Source organism: Bos grunniens, chromosome 8 (assembly GCF_055505025.1).
Source record: "Bos grunniens cultivar Pamir isolate PY7600 chromosome 8, Bosgru_T2T1.0, whole genome shotgun sequence".
Taxonomy (NCBI): Eukaryota; Metazoa; Chordata; class Mammalia; order Artiodactyla; family Bovidae; genus Bos; species Bos grunniens.
Window position 1 is genome coordinate 42,248,651 of NC_141172.1, and position 17,517 is coordinate 42,266,167.

At 42.3% G+C, this 17,517-nt stretch overlaps 1 protein-coding gene across 1 annotated transcript in view; it reads right to left on the reverse strand.

The window, feature by feature from the left end:
- The window catches only part of LOC147366975 (doublesex and mab-3 related transcription factor 1), a 57,932-nt gene that overhangs the window by 31,616 nt on the left and 8,799 nt on the right, over positions 1-17,517 (reverse strand). Inside the window, exon 2 of the mRNA XM_086414641.1 lies at positions 8,972-9,116. Within this exon, the coding sequence (XP_086270767.1) occupies positions 8,972-9,116 (145 nt within the window). The remainder of the gene's footprint in view (positions 1-8,971; positions 9,117-17,517) is intronic.

The following is a 17,517-nucleotide window of genomic DNA, read 5'->3' on the forward strand; positions in this document are numbered from 1 at the left end:
CAAAAATCCGTCATATTCAACTATTTAAGTCTTCAAGATTCAAGCTTTCCAAAGAGAGAATTTTACATGATATAAATCCAGGGTATGTTGCAGCCTGGGGGGTTGCACCCCATGTTTTTCCATGCCCTATTTATTTCACCAAGTGCTTTATCAGAATCCCCAACTCTGGGTCAGGGAGACACCTGCAGAAAGGACCCAGAGGTCAGTTTCTTATTCATACAAGAAACCATGAAACCCCCAGGAGTTCTGAGAGCATGGCACTTTGGGAGGCACCTGGAGAAATACAAAGATGAATGAATTCGCTCCTTGCCCTCCGCGTGTGAGAATACATCCTGATAACTCCTGCTGAAGTGCTGCAGTGAGTGAACTTCCTTCACGAGCGAGTCTGACGTCCCTCAGTCTGACGTTGGGCCCTGGGAACTACCTGCTATTTCTAGACTGGTGGTGGCCTTGTCAAAAGGCAGCATGCTACACAGAGGACATGTCAACATCAGCACTCTCTTGTCTCATGCAGGAAGAAAAAGAAGTTGTCAGAAAAGACAGAGGGAATTTGCTGGCTGTTCAGAGGTTCAGACTCTGCACTCTCACTGACGAGAGCCTGCACAAGCGATGCAGCCAAAAAAAAAAAAACACCCAGAAGCCTGTGTGTCACCTGACTGTTCTCACCTGCGAAACAGGGAGGCTCAACCTCATCATCTTTTGCTAAAATCCAACTCGGATGCACAACATCAAGAAAGTTCGTTCTATGGAACGAAAGCTCAACCACTTCACGTTTGGTCAGGACGACTTGTGGGGAAGGTAGCATATGCCATCAGTGAAATCAGGCACTTCTAGATTTGGCCTACAAAACTGCCAGTGCTGAATGCATTCAGAAAACCCTATTTCACAGAGGCCTCTGTGAGCTGCCCAGATATCACAAAGGAACACGAGGCCTTCAACTCAGGAGGCCTTTCTGCTGACCTTGGCCATCTGACCTTTGGGTGAACTGTAAACGCTCTGCCCCTGGCCTCACAGAGCTGCTCATGTCCTATGTGTGTCCGAGGACTTTTACATAAACAGCCCGTTATAGAAAATAAGCACCTCAACTGTGTTTCTGTCTCCTAAAAAAGGCAAAGTTTGAATGTAAGGAAGGGTGGGTTTGCATAGGAGCCCGTCACTTCTTTAAGCTGGAAGAGGCCAAAGACCCAGAAGAAACAGGATGCAACAATTCTGACTTTCAAACTGAGACTGTAAGACAAATAGACAAAAATATCTAAGTATTTTCACCTTTACCATTTTAAATCTAAACCTCTGAAAATGCTGGCCAGCCACATATACTCTAAGAACTTACTCAAGCAGTCAATATGTAGAGAAAAATGCCTGTTTACAGATATGAAGGGGCTTCCCTGGTAAAGAACCTGCCTGCAATGCAGAAGACCTGGGTTAGATCTCTGGGTTGGGAAGATCCCCTGGAGAGGGCATGGCTACCCACTCCAGTATTCTAGCCTGGAGAATTCCCTGGGCAGAGAAGCCGGGCGGGCTATGGTCCATGGGGTCACAAAGAGTCAGACAGGACTGAGGACTAACACTTTCATAGATGTGAAATGCCACCTACTTGCAGACGTGTGGGCATCTATTAACACTGCAGTATTACTGTGGAAATTGCCTCTATTCCAAGTTGAGGAAAGATCATTTCCAGAATGTTTCATCATCACTTTCTAAACAACCTGCAGCTGTTACTCTGAGCTGGCTACTCTCATACATAAACAAACCAGCCCTCCACACCTGGACACTAGGTCAGTATTTTTCAAATTATCTGCAAGAAGGGACCTGTTCTATTGAAATCCTTTTTTCAGCTTCCAGTCTGCCACAATCTAATGCTTTTATAAAATACAATAAAAATGAATTTCTAGAATCATAATGCAAAAAATGGAAAATAGTGTGTTTTTTTAGTTAAAGAAACTGGAACTCTCATACACTGTGGTGGGAATGTGAAGTGGTATCGCCACTGTGGAGAACAGTTTGGAGGCTCTTCAGTAAATTAAACACAGAATTACCATATGATCCAGCAATTCCACTCCTGGGTATGTATGCCCAGAAGAACTAAAAACAAATCTTCAAAGACTTATATGTGAATATCCATAGCGGTACTATTTAACAACAGCCAAAAAAAAGAGTGGAAACAAGTCAAATATCCATTAACAGATAAACAAAATACAGTATATCCATACATATAATTAATGCTACTGCTTCTGCTAAGCCACTTCAGTCGTGTCCGACTCTGTGCGACCCCATAGATGGCAGCCCACCAGGCTCCCCTGTCCCTGGGATTCTCCAGGCAAGAATACTGGAGTGGGTTGCCATTTCCTTCTCCAGTGCATGAAGGTGAAAAGTGAAAGTGAAGTAGCTCAGTCCTGTCCGACTCTGAGCAACCCCATGGACTGCAGCCTACTGGGCTCCTCCGTCCACGGGATTTTCCAGGCAAGAGTACTGGAGTGGGGTGCCATCGCCTTCTCCGTACATATAATTATAATATGGGGAAAGATATAAGCATCTGAATGCAGAGTTCTAAAGAATAGCAAGAAGAGATAAGAAAGCCTTCCTCAGAGATCAATGCAAAGAAATAGAGGAAAACAACAGAATGGGAAAGACTAGAGATCTCTTCAAGAAAATTAGAGATTCCAAGGGGACATTTCATGCAAAGATGGGCTCGATAAAGGACAGAAATGGTATGGACCTAACAGAAGCAGAAGATATTAAGAAGAGGTGGCAAGAATACACAGAAGAACTGTACAAAAAAGATCTTCACGACCCAGATAATTACGATGGTGTGATCACTCACTCACCTAGAGCCAGACATCCTGGAATGTGAAGTCCAGTAAGCCTTAGAAAGCATCACTATGAACAAAGCTAGTGGAAGTGATGGAATTCCAGTTGAGTTATTTCAAATCCTGAAAGATGATGCTGTGAAAGTGCTGCACTTAATATGTCAGCAAATTTGGAAAACTCAGCAGTGGCCACAGGACTGGAAAAGGTCAGTTTTCATTCCAATCCCAAAGAAAGGCAATGCCAAAGAATGCTCAAACTACCGCACAATTGCACTCATCTCACATGCTAGTAAAGTAATGCTCAAAATTCTCCAAGCCAGGCTTCAGCAACACGTGAACCATGAACTTCCTGATGTTCAAGCTGGTTTTAGAAAAGGCAGAGGAACCAGACATCAAATTGCCAACATCTGCTGGATCATGGAAAAAGCAAGAGAGTTCCAGAAAAACATCTATTTCTGCTTTATTGACTATGCCAAAGCCTTTGACTGTGTGGATCACGATAAACTGTGGAAAATTCTTCAAGAGATGGAAATACCAGACCACCTGACCTGCCTCTTGAGAAACCTGTATGCAGGTCAGGAAGCAACAGTTAGAACTGGACATGGAACAACAGACTGGTTCCAAATAGGAAAAGGAGTACGTCAAGGCTGTATATTATCTCCCTGCTTATTTAACTTATATGCAGAGTACATCATGAGAAACGCTGGACTGGAAGAAACACAAGCTGGAATCAAGATTGCTGGGAGAAATATCAATAACCTCAGATATGCAGATGACACCACCCTTATGGCAGAAAGTGAAAAGGAACTAAAAAGCCTCTTGATGAAAGTGAAAGAGGAAAGTGAAAAAGTTGTCTTAAAGCTCAACACTCAGAAAACTAAGATCATGGCATCTGGTCCCATCACTTCATGGGAAATAGATGGGGAAACAGTGGAAACAGGGTCAGAATTTATTTTGGGGGGCTCCAAAATCACTGCAGATGGTAACTGCAGCCATGAAATTAAAAAACACTTACTCCTTGGAAGGAAAGTCATGACCAACCTAGATAGCATATTGAAAAGCAGAGATACTATTTTGCCAACAAAGGTCCATCCAGTCAAGGCTATGGTTTTTCCTGTGGTCATGTATGGATGTGAGAGTTGGACTGTGAAGAAGGCTGAGCACCGAAGAATTGATGCTTCTGAACTGTGGTGTTGGAGAAGACTCTTGAGAGTCCCATGGACTGCAAGGAGATCCAACCAGTCCATTCTGAAGGAGATCAGCCTTGGGATTTCTTTGGAGGGAATGATGCTGAAGCTGAAACTCCAGTACTTTGGCCACCTTATGCAAAGAGTTGACTCACTGGAAAAGACTCTGATGCTGGGAGGGATTGGGGCCAGGAGAAGGGGACGACAGAGGATGAGATGGCTGGATGGCATCACTGACTTGATGCATGCAAGTTTGAGTGAATTCCAGGAGTTGGTGATGGACAGGGAGGCCTGGCGTGCTGCGATTCATGGGGTCGCAAAGAGTCAGACACGACTGAGGACTGAACTGAATTGAACTGAAGGAATGAAGTACTGATACATGCTACAACTTGTACGAGCTTTGAAAAAATTATGCTAAGTGAAAGAAGACAGTCCAAAAGCCCACATATTATGCTTCCATTTACACAAAACATCTAGAATAGGTAAATCCACTGAAACAAGAAAGCAGATGTGGTTAACAGGGATGGTGGAAGGGAGAGTGCAGAGTGTTGGCTTCACGGGTGTGGGTTTCCCTGTGGGTGATGGAGATGACTTGAAACTAGACAGGTGCAAGTGGCCAATCCTGTGACCTGCTAAATACCACTGAAGTGTACACTTTAAGATGGTTAATGGTTAATTTTATGTCAGGTGGATTTTACTTCAATGTAAAAATGAAATTCTAGAAAAGTGAAAGACAAAATCTGCCAGCCCCAATTTTTTTATTGTTCAATAGATAGAACTGCTTTGTCAAGTTGCTGTAAAGTTTTTGTTTACTCTTAATTCCTTTGCTGATCTCCTCTTAGACCAGTGACAAAACATGCCCAGCCCCTACCTTGGGGACCACTGCCCTATGAGGGGGTGTCCTTGGGGATCCCCCCACCTTGCTTACTCAAGAGTCACTGCTATTATCCTGGACAGTTGTGCCCCCCCACACACCCAAGACCAGCTTATCTTAATATAACCTATTATAATAACCTCCTTCTTTAAAAAAGAAGAAAGGACTTTCCTTGAACTCACCACCTTCTCCAGGTACTGCTCCCCTCCAAGTAAGACTCCTTCAGGAGCTGTTTACACTCACTGCCCAGACGCTTCTCTCCCATGTGTCCTTGAACGCACAGTCAGGCTTTGGTCCCCACCTCCCCACCACACTGGCCACTCATCATCCTGATCACTGACCATCCTGATGGTCACTGGCCACTGATCATCCTGATCATTTCTACCTTTCAACAGCCCATGGCCAATTCCAGTCCTCATCTGATCTATCAGCATTATTTAGCTGGTTCACTGAGATGCTTTCTTTCCCTGCCTCCCTAGGTACCTTCATCCTACCTCATGGGCAGGAGAAGGCACCTACCTGGCTCTACCCTTTGCTGGGCCTGCTCATCTACCAAACCTCTCAACCTTGGCAGGCCTCAGAGCTCAGTCCTCGGTCCTCTATTCTTTGTCTACACTCACTTCTCCAGGTGATCCTACCATATTAACTTCAAATAACACCTACATACTGAACTCTCAAGTTTTATTTCCAGCAGTGACACTTCCCCTCAACCTCAGACTTCATTCATCCAACCCCTAACTTGAAGATCCACTTGGATGAGTTATGTACATCTCACACTTGAGTGAAAGTCACTCAGTCGTGTCTGACTCTTTTCAACCCCATGGACTGGAGCCTCCCAGGCTCCTCTTTCTGAGGGATTCTCCAGGCAAGAATACTGGAGTGGGTAGGCACTCCCTTCTCCAGGGGACCTTCCCGACCCAGGAATTAAACCCAGGTCTCCTGCATTGCAGGCAGATTTTTTTACCATCTGAGCCACCAGGGAAGCACACTTAAGATGTGCACAATTAACCTCCTAATTCCTGCAAATTTGTTTTTCCCGTGGACTTCTTTACCCGAGTAAGTGGAAACCTCAAGATCCTACTTGATCAGATCAAAAATTACAGTCATCCTTCACTTCTCCCTTTATGTCACATCCCAAATGCATCGCCAAATCTTTTGTTTCTATCTTCAAAATGTACCTAGAATTCAACCCTCCCATACCCCCATCCCAACTAAGCCACTGCCATCTTTTGCAAGAATTACTGCAACAGTCTTCCAGCTGGTCTCCCTGCCTTTACCATGCATCCCTACAGTCTGTTCTTAATCAAGAGCCAGAGTGATCTTTAAAAACCACAGGCAGACATGTCACCCCTTTGCTGGAAACCTTCCAGGGGCTTCCCATCTACTTGAGATAAAAGCCAAAGTCCCTGCAATGGTTCACGAAGTCTTACACACCAAGGCCTCACCATTTCTGACCTATGTCCTTATACTTCTCAGGACATAGAAGGAGAAAGAATGGATCCTAGCCTTTTTGCAAAGAAAAATATTAAACAGAAGCAACACAGCAAAAGTAAAACTTTCTCTGTAATTCCTTCCCTCTCTACATTTCATTTTCATGTTACAATCTTCACCAAAACCATAAGAAAACCTTGAACTTGGACACATGTATTTAGATAGCAAAGAGAGGTTTAAACTTACCTTTAAAGAAACCAAAGAAAAATGGATTTAGTGGATAAATTTATACTTAAGACTTTACAAACAAAACATTAAATCTACTGAAAAGGCTGTTTTTCAAATTACTTATAAGTCCCCACATAGGATAACTGATATACTATTTACAAATCATTATTTGTTAATGCAACCCACCACAGGACCTCAACTCAAACCTGGTAGAACTGATAAATGTAACTGGTAATCAGCCAGCCCCTACCACCTTCTCACAAATGACTATCTTGATGCCCCATCCCTGTCCCCACATCCTGTCACCAGACTCACCCCACTCACCAGAGGGCGTAAACGGCCCCCACTTGTATCTGTGCCGACGATAAAACTGATGCCCCAGGAGATGATCCTAGGGTGTTCCTAATGATCCTAACTTTCTCCTTCTCCATCCCTTCCCACCTGCTTTATAAAAGTGTCATGCAATGTAGAAACCCAAGACACCAGATATTTGGAAGTTATAAAACCATTATTTCTTTAAAAAATAATCTGAGACTTGGATTTCCTATTAATTCATATTCTCCTTCTCCATGGCCATTTCAAAGCAGACATTGCTGAGATTCCACTGCATTTCTTCCTAGCTATCTCCCTCATGTCTGAAGCTTGCCCCTCCTGATTAATTATCAGTGAGTTAGAGGAGGACCAGAAGGCTACGCCTGAGGTCTCCTCACACCAGACTTTCAAACACATGTATCGCCAGAAGAGTCCTAGGAAATTTTAGGCGTTATTGACCCAGTCTCTCACTATGGGCACTGGGCTGGCTGGTCTTTTTTCCCCCTTTTTCCCCTGTAACCTCTCTCCTTCTGAGTCTCTTCCTTTTCTGCCATAAATTCAAATGTCTACTGCACCTCTCCAAATTCCTTCCTCTCTGCTCTAATAAATTTCCTCTTATCTTTTTGTCTTACTGCCTTGCTCTGAATTTACACCTCTGTCTCCAGAAATGCCAGTGCTTCTAAAAATATCCCATTATTCCTAGAGCAAACAGCTCAGGCAATTTCTTCTCGAAAGTAAGTTTCAGTCCTAATTTGCTATATGAACAAACATTTCTTTAACTGCTTCATTCCTAAATTGTGCCCTGGCTTCCTGAAACAATGAGTTAGGAATCTGAACCTTTTGTTTTGAGATGGTGTCTTCTTAAAGACCAAGCTTACTTACAAATCATACTTACTACAAATCACATCCCTTTGTTCATTCATTCCCTCAAACTGATGAATAACAAATACATATCACAGCAGCTAAAAAGGTATATAAGACGTTCCCTGTCCTTAAGGATCTTATAATTCAAATTACAGAATCAAACACAACATGTAAAAAGGACCACATGGGCAAATATTAAATAGTATGAATATTTATAAAACAGAATTGTGCTTGTCCACTCCTGAAAAAATTATTATTAATAAAAGTCAAAGTGTAATCAACAATGTGTGATTCAGTCTCTCCATAGTTCACACTGTCAGTCCCCTCGACCTATGTATTCTGTACTAACAAAACCCTTTAATTTAGTATGGAAAAGAGAGAGTAACTTTTCCAGATTTTCTAGACTTCACTGTTCTCAATTTGGAAATCAAAGCATGGTTATAATTTTCATTCTTGAAATACTCATTTTACAAAGAAGCCAGTTCTTTATAGAGAATCAAGCTATCCAGAAAACCAGCTTCTTTTGTCCAGTACAGAGTTATGTTCTAATAGTGGGTTTCTCTCCCAACTCACTATTGCCCTGATTCCTGAATTGTGACTGCTCCTTACTTTCCTAGATCAAAACATGATGCTGAAATACAAAGAACTTAAAAATAGGACCAGAACACAGCAGCCATAAAAGATCTACCTACCATCACAGTGTAAACACTGGGGAGAAAGTTAAAACTGAAGTTGAGGAATTGTGTATTTCAGAGTGCTCTGTCAGTTAAAACAGTCATTTTTTATTTCCAAGCCATTATATCAGAGTTATTTGCATTGCTACTGCATAAACTCTGAGATCTATTGTATTCAAAAATGTTTTATTATGTTATTTCCCCCTGTGAAAGATGAATGTACCTTCAATTTTACATTGGAAAAGTTTTGGAAAACTAGTCTCCAATACACACAGATTCATTCCACCAAAAATATCAGGACTTAACCACATTTAAAGGGCCCCTGATATTGCATACTGATCCTCCAGAAAATATATTTGTGGCTTCTGATGGGAGTCTCTATCTTATTCCCACCGCTCTATGTGCCGAGAAGAGAGAAACATGATACTGAGAATCGACCAAAGCAAAAACCATTCCATAACTAAGTACTTTAAAGGATACTTATACAGCCTTTCCAACAGCTGCTAACTGGTAAGCTGTTTGAGAGGACCAGAGACCCAGTGCTAGCAGGTATCCCCTCCACCTCAAATCCAGACTGTGTAACCAGGAACCTACCGCTTGCTTTGGCTTCCGAGTAAGAGGCGCTGTCCTCAAAAGTGAAGATCTGGGACATGCTCTGGCCCAGGTAGGAAGGAGGCGGGTAGTAAGAATGCATCCTGTACTGGGAACTCACTGCGTGGCGGTTCTCCGAGTTTTTCATCTGCTTAAGAAAAAAAGAGGGAGTATGTTGAGGCCACAGTTACATGTTACAAGAATTACCCAATTCTTTAAATTAACAGAACAATCTCTTAAAGTTGGAAGTGTCCTCACCCATGAATAAGTATGCTCCTCCAGGGCACTATTTCTAGTATCTAAAAATACTAGAATTGTGCAGCCTGGAGTGCCTTTTCTATCCCCGGGTCCCCTCAAAAGTACCCCTCTGATGCCAACTGGTCACAGGATGCTGCACTAGTAAGTGCTTTTAGATCAGAGCGTGCTACTTGTGAACCAAGACAACCCCTGTAACACTGACCAGCACGTCTGATCAGGAACAAGTTATTTAAAATGTGAAATAATATTTCACTCCCTCACATGTCTCATGTGTAAAACTGGCATCTTACCCTTGATTATTTTTCAGTGTTCACATCAAGAGAATGTTTAAAAAAAGAACAAGCACACCCTGTGTGAGAGTCAGCTGGTATCTTCAACATGAGGCCACACTGGACACTGTCACTCAGAGCCCATTCCTGTCCCCTCCTGTGCTCTTCCCTGCAGCAAGGAACCAAGTCTGGGAGCTGAGGCTCTCAGGCTCTCCTGTCTCCGGGCTTCTGGAGGTGATTTGGATTCCACCAACAGGACACGAAATCTGGAAGGCAGAAGGCAGGCAAACGCTGCTCCTCTGGCAGGAGTGGCAGCTGACACTCAGCTAACAGAATTTTTCCTGGCAATCAGACCCTGCCTTGGGGACCTCAAGTAGCTTTTAGGGAAGGAGCAGTGCCTGTAGCATTCTGACCGCTCATTCAAATCTAAGGAGATGGAACCGCCAGGCTTAACCAGGGTTCCCATTCCCGCTTTCCTAGCTCTTCCTGGCCACTTTCACAAACACTAGAATTATTTCAAATCCTGCACAGACCTGGCTGGTACAGACAGTGAGCACTAACGTGGGATCAGATCTACCAAGAACAGCCAGACCAATAGCTAGACTCTTACTACTTAGACTGCCTTTAAAAAACTAAATTCAGATGGTATTAACTTTATTTAAAAGGTCAACAATTTGCGACTGTTCAAGGATAAGCCAATTCTGTTTAAGAATTAAGAACTAATTTCAAAAACCATGTTTTTCAATCAGATCTTTATAAAGATAGATGATAAAGAAAATACTACTAACTTGGCAGAACCTGGTAGGATACAAGTAGGTACTGGGCTTCCTCAAGGTTTTCCACGAATGTCTAAATTCTGGACAATTTCCTACGGGATACAGGGCTATGTGTACGGCTGAACGTTATGGCTTTGCTTGGTGGAAAGACCTAACTCCCTGTGCTAATCGAGAAGTTTCAGGCATTCATTTTTGACACTCCTTACTGCTCCCCAGAGGATGCTGGCTCTAATATGCGTGGATTATTTCTTCTTGCAGAAGCAAAGACTTGATTATTTCCCTACAAGTGGAGTTTATCTGGCAAGTTCCCTTTATCCTTTCTAGTTTGCTTTTCTGATACATATAAAATGGCATTTCTTCTAACTCTGTCACCTCATTTTCATTTTCTACCATTATATAAATCTTTCCTAAATAAGAGGGCAGGCAAGCTGTACCTGGACTCAGTCATTAAAGGCAGACAGTTTTTCCCCTTTGGCTATTTCCAAGTCAGAAACCATTAAGAGGCTATGAAATCATTTAAAGTGAGGATCAATGGTCAGTTGACTGCACAGACACAGTTATCAATTAAGACTAGTGCTTCCCAGGGCTCTCTTAATGTGTATTCAAACGGCCTGGGGATCCTGTTAAAAAGTAGACTCTGACTCAGTAAGTGTGGGGTGGGGCCTCCCAGAGTGACATGCTCTCAATCAGCGTCTCAATCAGGAGATGCCAATTCTGCTCAAGGGACTAAAATAAAGGATCCTTTCTCTCCTGTTTGCAGCCCATAGGGACTGTGCCCAAAGAAAGACCAATGGTTTACAGCCATCAACTTCCTACCTGAACTGAGAGAAGATGGGATGATGTAAAAAGCAGTTAAATTTTTTCATTCTTTTTCTTTTTATATATGAAATTCTCCAGAACTAAAGGATTTCCTTCAGGGGTCTGCTGTCATCTAGAATTGCTGCAGCGGAAGTAACAATCTCCAACACACCTTACATTAAAGAGCCATTTTTGCCTCTATAGCCCTGTGTCAAGTCAAACACAGAGCCTAAGTAATGAACATGCTGAATTAGAAACCAAGAGTAGACTTTTAAGTTCAGTGCCCTAATGTAACCCATGGAGTCTCCCACTCTGGGTGGGAGTTGGGCACCTTTTCTTCCAGTTTCACAATATCTTACAGTCAGCTCTTCAGGGAAAACGATTTTCTGTTTTTCCCATGTACAAAAAAACTGACAGGGCTTCCCTGGTGGCTCAGTGGTAGAGAATCCGCCTGCCAATGCAGGAGACAGGAGTTTGCTCCCTGATGGGGGAAGATCCCACATGCCTTGGAGCAACTAAGCCGGTGCACCACTATTGAGCCTGTGCTGTAGAGCCCACTGGCCACAACTGCTGAAGCCCCAGAGCCCATCCTCTGCAGGAAAAGAAGCCACCGCAGTGAGAAGCCCAAGCGCCACAGCTAGAAAAAAGCCCAAACGCAGCAACAGAGACCCAGCGCGGCCAAAAAATAATAAATAAAATTATATATTAAAAAAACCCTGACGGAATTTGACCCTGAAGGCTCTGCAAAGTACCAAATCTTGTTCTTTTACTACGAATTTTACTGTAAAGCTTTTTAAAAAAATTTTCACTAGAGCAGGAGTCAGCAAGTGTTTTCTGGTAAACGGCCAAAGAGTAAATATCTTCAGGCTTTGCAAGCCACGGGGTCTCTATAAAATCAGGAAATGAATGGGCATGGCTATGTTCCAGTAAAATTTTATTTATAAAAATGTACCCTAGTCCTCAACCTTACTCCCACTAGAATTCAGGGAGGCTGAAGACCCAGCATCTAAGCCTTGGTTCCACCCCTAGAGCATCAGATTTCAATGGTCTGGGATGTGGCCTGGGCCCCTAGAGCATCAGATTTCAATGGTCTGGGATGTGGCCTGGGCCCTGGGTTTTTTCAAAGCTCTCCAGGTAAATCCACTGTGACACCTGTGTTCTAGGATTACCTACGTATTTCCCACACCCAGAGAAGTATGAAATCCCCAGTATCCAGTAAAAAATACAAAAGGTTAAGTCTGACAAACAGACTGACCAACTGCTGCCAATCCCAATGTGTATGATATTTGAAAAGAGATTCAGATAAACCATGGATTTTTTTTCCTTTCAACTAAATCTTGAAACAAACACAATTTCAAAATCCATTCAGGTGTTTGTTTTTCCTTAATTCCTTTTCCATGTTTTCAGAAAGCATCATATATATCACCATATGTAAGACGCACAACCGCTGGGAAGCTGCTGTGCAACACAGGGAGCTCCACTCAGCACTGGGTGACAGCCTAGAGGGGTGCAGTGGGGAGGGGAGCTTCAAGAGGGCGTGCACGTGTGTGTACTTAGGGCTGATTCATGACGCCGAATGGCAGAAGCCAACACAATATTGCAAAGCAATTATCCTCCGATTAAAAATAACTTTTAATGTAAAAAACTAAAAAAGAAAGCATCAAATAACAAGGATTATTTAGAAATAGGTTTTGAACTCAGACTTCTGATTTCTCCAGTGAATTCCCAGAAAACTGAGCTACAAAAGACGGAAAAGATACAAAGGGTCAGACTCCACCTGAGGTTATTAAAATGTGAACTTACTGAGGTCCCCAGTCACTTCACCTGCTCCTAGAGGAATAATCTACAAATACCCACCCATGTGACAACCTGGACATAAGCAAGAGAGCCGGGTCGACGCATTTCTAACTGCACATGTAAACCTCTGCAAAATGAAGTTAAAACTGAGTCGTGATTCACCCAGAAAAGTCCAGAAAACAGCATGGAAAGATGCGATTTAAAACTCAAGATCACTTCTAACTTCCTCCTTAAAAAAAAAAAAAAAATCACAGTCTGCAACTCTAGGTGAGACAAAAACAGGTAAATAAGGAAACCTCTGAAACACTCTGTTTTACTTTAAACCAGCAGTACTCAGTTTGGGGAAACGTTTCCCCTGGGGACATTTAGCAACTTCTGGAGACACTTTTAATTGTCACACTGCGGCGAGTGTTGCTACTGGCCTCTAGAGAGCAGAGACAGCCCTCCTGTGCACAGGGCAGCCTCACAGCACAGAACTGTCCAGCCGTTTTGATGCCCCCAAGCTTGAGAAGCCTTGCTTTACACTAACCTAACACCACCCCGTCCTCAGCTCCTCACCTCCAGTAAAACAGCGAGTTCTACTGAAGGACACAAGGTGCTCACAAACCAAAGGTATGTTCAGCTCTGCTGAAAGGATGCACTTTTTCTTTCGTTTATGCAATGCTCCCTGTTTCTCCTCAAGATTTTATTTTTTTATTCCTTTAAACAAACAAACCAAGTAAAACCTAAAAGTCCTGGATTCCAGTGAATTATGGCTACTATTATTATTAGCATGTGGTAACTGGCAAGCAACAGGCATGTTTTATAATCTTATTACCCACCCCAGGTCTCTGAACCAGAGTATGACCTACAGATAGGAGCTGGGCTGGCGGACAACGTGCACGGTATTAGTATTAAACCTGGAAGAAAACCTAAGAGCTTTGGGTTTTATTTTATTAAACTGTTGAGAACATACAGCGCAGTAAATCAGAAGCATAGGTTTCCTTCTTATATACCTCAGTCACCCTTTTTCTAAATAATAACAATAAAATCCCAACAGAATGTAAAAATGTTAGACCCCACTTCCTTAAAAAAAAAAATCCTAAATACTAGTCACTGGTGGTCTATTAACACTTCAAATAGAAGAGTCTGGTCTCCCACTGAACCAAACACTCCATCCAGGGACCGACTAAAAGAGATTCCTCAAGACCAAGTACTGGTCTAGTTTATGTCAGGAAGGGCTGACTGCACAGAATTAGAGTTGGTGAAGAAAGGGAATGGTCTTTGTAAGAAGAGTGACTGTATAGGTTAATAATCCTAATTGCAAGGAAGGGGGGTTCAAGATGGTGGGGCACATGTACAGCCATGGATGATTCATGTCAATGTATGACAAAAACCACAATACTGTAAAGTAATTAGCCTCCAATTAAAATAAATAAATTTTAAAAAAAGAAAATAGGATTGTTATAGCATACAAAGCTAAGACCCCAGCTCTGTAATTTTAAGATGCACAAATATGACTGTATTTGCTTTAGTACTTTATATTAATAGTCTCAAAGTGTTTATATAATATTTTAATTGTATGTGACCATTTTCCATTTAATGTGATACACTAAATATTTCAGTCATTCATAAATAAAATGAATAATCCTAATTGCAAAACCTTTGGTTTTAGGAATAGAAAAATTTCTACAAAAGAAAGCTTCACATGCTGAAATTATAGGTCTTCTGCTGAGGTTAAGAGTGGAGGTTAGGGCTGACTTTTGCCCCCATTAAAGGATTTCTTTATTTTCTTTTAAATAATAATTGTATTTATTTATTTTTGGCTGTGTTGAGTCCTCACTGCTGAAAGGGCTTTCCTCTAGGTGCACCTACTGGGGCTACTCTTTGTTACGGTGCCCGGGCTTCTCTCGTTACAAAGCGCAGGCTCCAGGGTGTGTGGGCTTCAGGCTGCAGCATGCGGGCTCAGCAGCTGAGTCCGTGGGCTCTAGGGCGCAGGCTCAATAGCTGTGGTACACGTGCTTAGGTGCTCCATGGCATGTGAGGTCTTTCCGGATCAGAAACTGAACCTGTGTCTCCTGCAATGGCAGGTGGATTCTATACCACTGAGCCACCAGGGAGGCCTGGATTCCTTTAGTTTTAACAGAAGCTTCTTTTCAAACTATTTGAATGGGATGCCTGATCACACACTGAGTGTCTTCCTAGTCCAGGGACCTTATCTAGGCCAGGTGCTTCCCCTGAGAGGCAACTGCCCATCCACCTTCTTAAACAGGCACCTGATTTATCCTCTCAGACCCCACACGTCATGTCTGGAAGGAGTTATTTTTATATGATTGCTGTTATACACACAGTTCAGAGATTACCAGTTCAGAAATATCAACCAGCCCAAAGCTGAGTCAGCGCCACAAGCAGACTCCCCACAGCCACACTCCGTTCCTCCCTTTTTGCTTCCCTGGAAGTTAGTTCTCTCTCCTGACTTTATTAGGAGTTAACCTCCTCTGCAGGGCCCACCTTGCTTTCTCTAAGGTTCTACATTATGGAGTGCCTGCTACTTCCCTCCCTAAAGCCAGGAAGTGAAAAGGAAACAGGGAGACTGGCCTGTGATGACTCAGGCCCCTGGCCCCGGGCACTCCTTCAATGTGGGAAGGAGCTGTGCTTGAGGGTCGGCACTTAGATACTGGAGAACCTAAGAACAGTTGTCCAGAAATGGAAGAGACGCTCTTCCTCCTGAGAGGAGATGGGAGGGGGAAAACGCAGAGGGAAAGCATGTGTATGCAATATAGGAGAGAGGACGAATAATTTAAGAAATGATAAATCTGAAGTGTTGAAAATTGTAACCCCCATGTTGCCCAAAGTTTCAAACTTGCTAAAGCACATGGTAAAGTTTTGACACCTGCTAAAACAAAACAGAACTTATGTGGGCGAGCTCTTCAAAAAGGACACACGAAAAGCAGCTAAATTCCAGGCAGGACTAATAACAGAGATTTTAAAACATAAAAACACCATATGATGAACCAAGGGAAAAACATAAACTCTGGAGAAGACATAGAATAGGAATTCACGTCATTTTATAAACTTTAGAAGATGGGAACTGCATCTTAAACCAGATTACAACTGCATTTATTAGCACTCCATTTTGATTGTCCTTAGTAAAAAAAAGAAAAGATGTGACTATCCCCCCATTTACAAAAATCCAAGTTAATCTGCCAGAACTTGTGTTGCTCAGTTGGTTGTTTTCCCATCAGCATCCGCGGTACAGACAGCAGTTTACTCCCTTACACAGTGACCCTTTGTGCGTGCATGCTTAGCTGCTCAGTCGTGTCTCTCTGCAACCCATGGACCAGAGCCCACCTGTAGCCCACCGTCCATGGGCTTCTTCAGGCAAGAATACTGGAGTGGGTTGCCATGTCCTCCTCCAGGGGATAGTCCTGACCAAAGGATCAAACCCACATCTCTTGTGTTTCCTGCATTGGCAGACGGCTTCTTTACCACTAGCACAATGGGCCCCAAATATTTCAGCTGCTGCAATCAGCAAATATATATTTTTAAAAACAGTATGAAAAGTAATGAAATAAAACAAAGTTAAACAGAAATATGAGAATTCACTGCATACAATATGGAAAGAGCTATTTTATGAAATTTTAATTTTGTGTTTGTATGTAGGTACAAATACATACTGGATCACAAGATAAAACATTTCTTACTGTGGATCTTGGTCTAAAATGTCTGAAAGATACTGGTGTAAGAATTAGGTGAAGGGAAATAAGGACCTTTAAAAAGAGGTACATAGTAAGAAAAAACAAAATTCTGGAAACGGCTCCTTTTCCTGGGAACTGGAAGGGTTTTATGCATTTCCGGGGTTAACAAAAGAGAAGGGGGGTTCATTTGGAACCAGCCTCCGGGACCAGACCAGCGCTTTCCTCATTTTTCCTAAACCACAAACTTACACAGGATTTTCTAGCTCCTTTAGAGCTAGAAAACTTGTATTTGTCTCATTCACAAATCGAAAACCACAAACCCTGACTTTCCAACCAAAGTCATACAGAGACAGGCAGAAATGCATGCATCGTTCACATAAAAGCCAACAGGAAACAGCTTCAGTGAAAGAGCTGGTTTGTATTTTTAAATTTCTCTTAATAACTATCAAGACACAGTACGCTCCACTTTCTCTAACATGGATGGAAGGCTCTCAAAGCATTGCATACTCCTCTGTAGACAGGTGGAGGGGGCTTCGGAATGGTGACATCCTTAATGAAACCTTCCAGAGAAATGTAACTGGCAATACCTCACAGCTGGAGGGGGTGGAAACCAGATACTTGAGTCCTCATGGTGTAATCATCATGAACGCAGGAAGAAACTGCTCAGAGACATCAACAAACCTGGTTCCACTCACAAAGGAATTAGGCAGAGAAGGCAGCATGCAAGGCAAGTGGGCCTCGGAAGCGTCTCTGCTAAACTAGGCCACATTTCCCATTCTAAACGAAGGCCTATTACAATATATAATCTATTATATACTTAAATATATTTAAGTGAAATATGTGTAATATACAATTATATAAATATATTAAATTTTAAACACACATTAAATATATTTTTTATGTTTATTATATAATATGCAATTATAATTATATATCTATTAAATATATAACATATATAATATGTAATTATAACA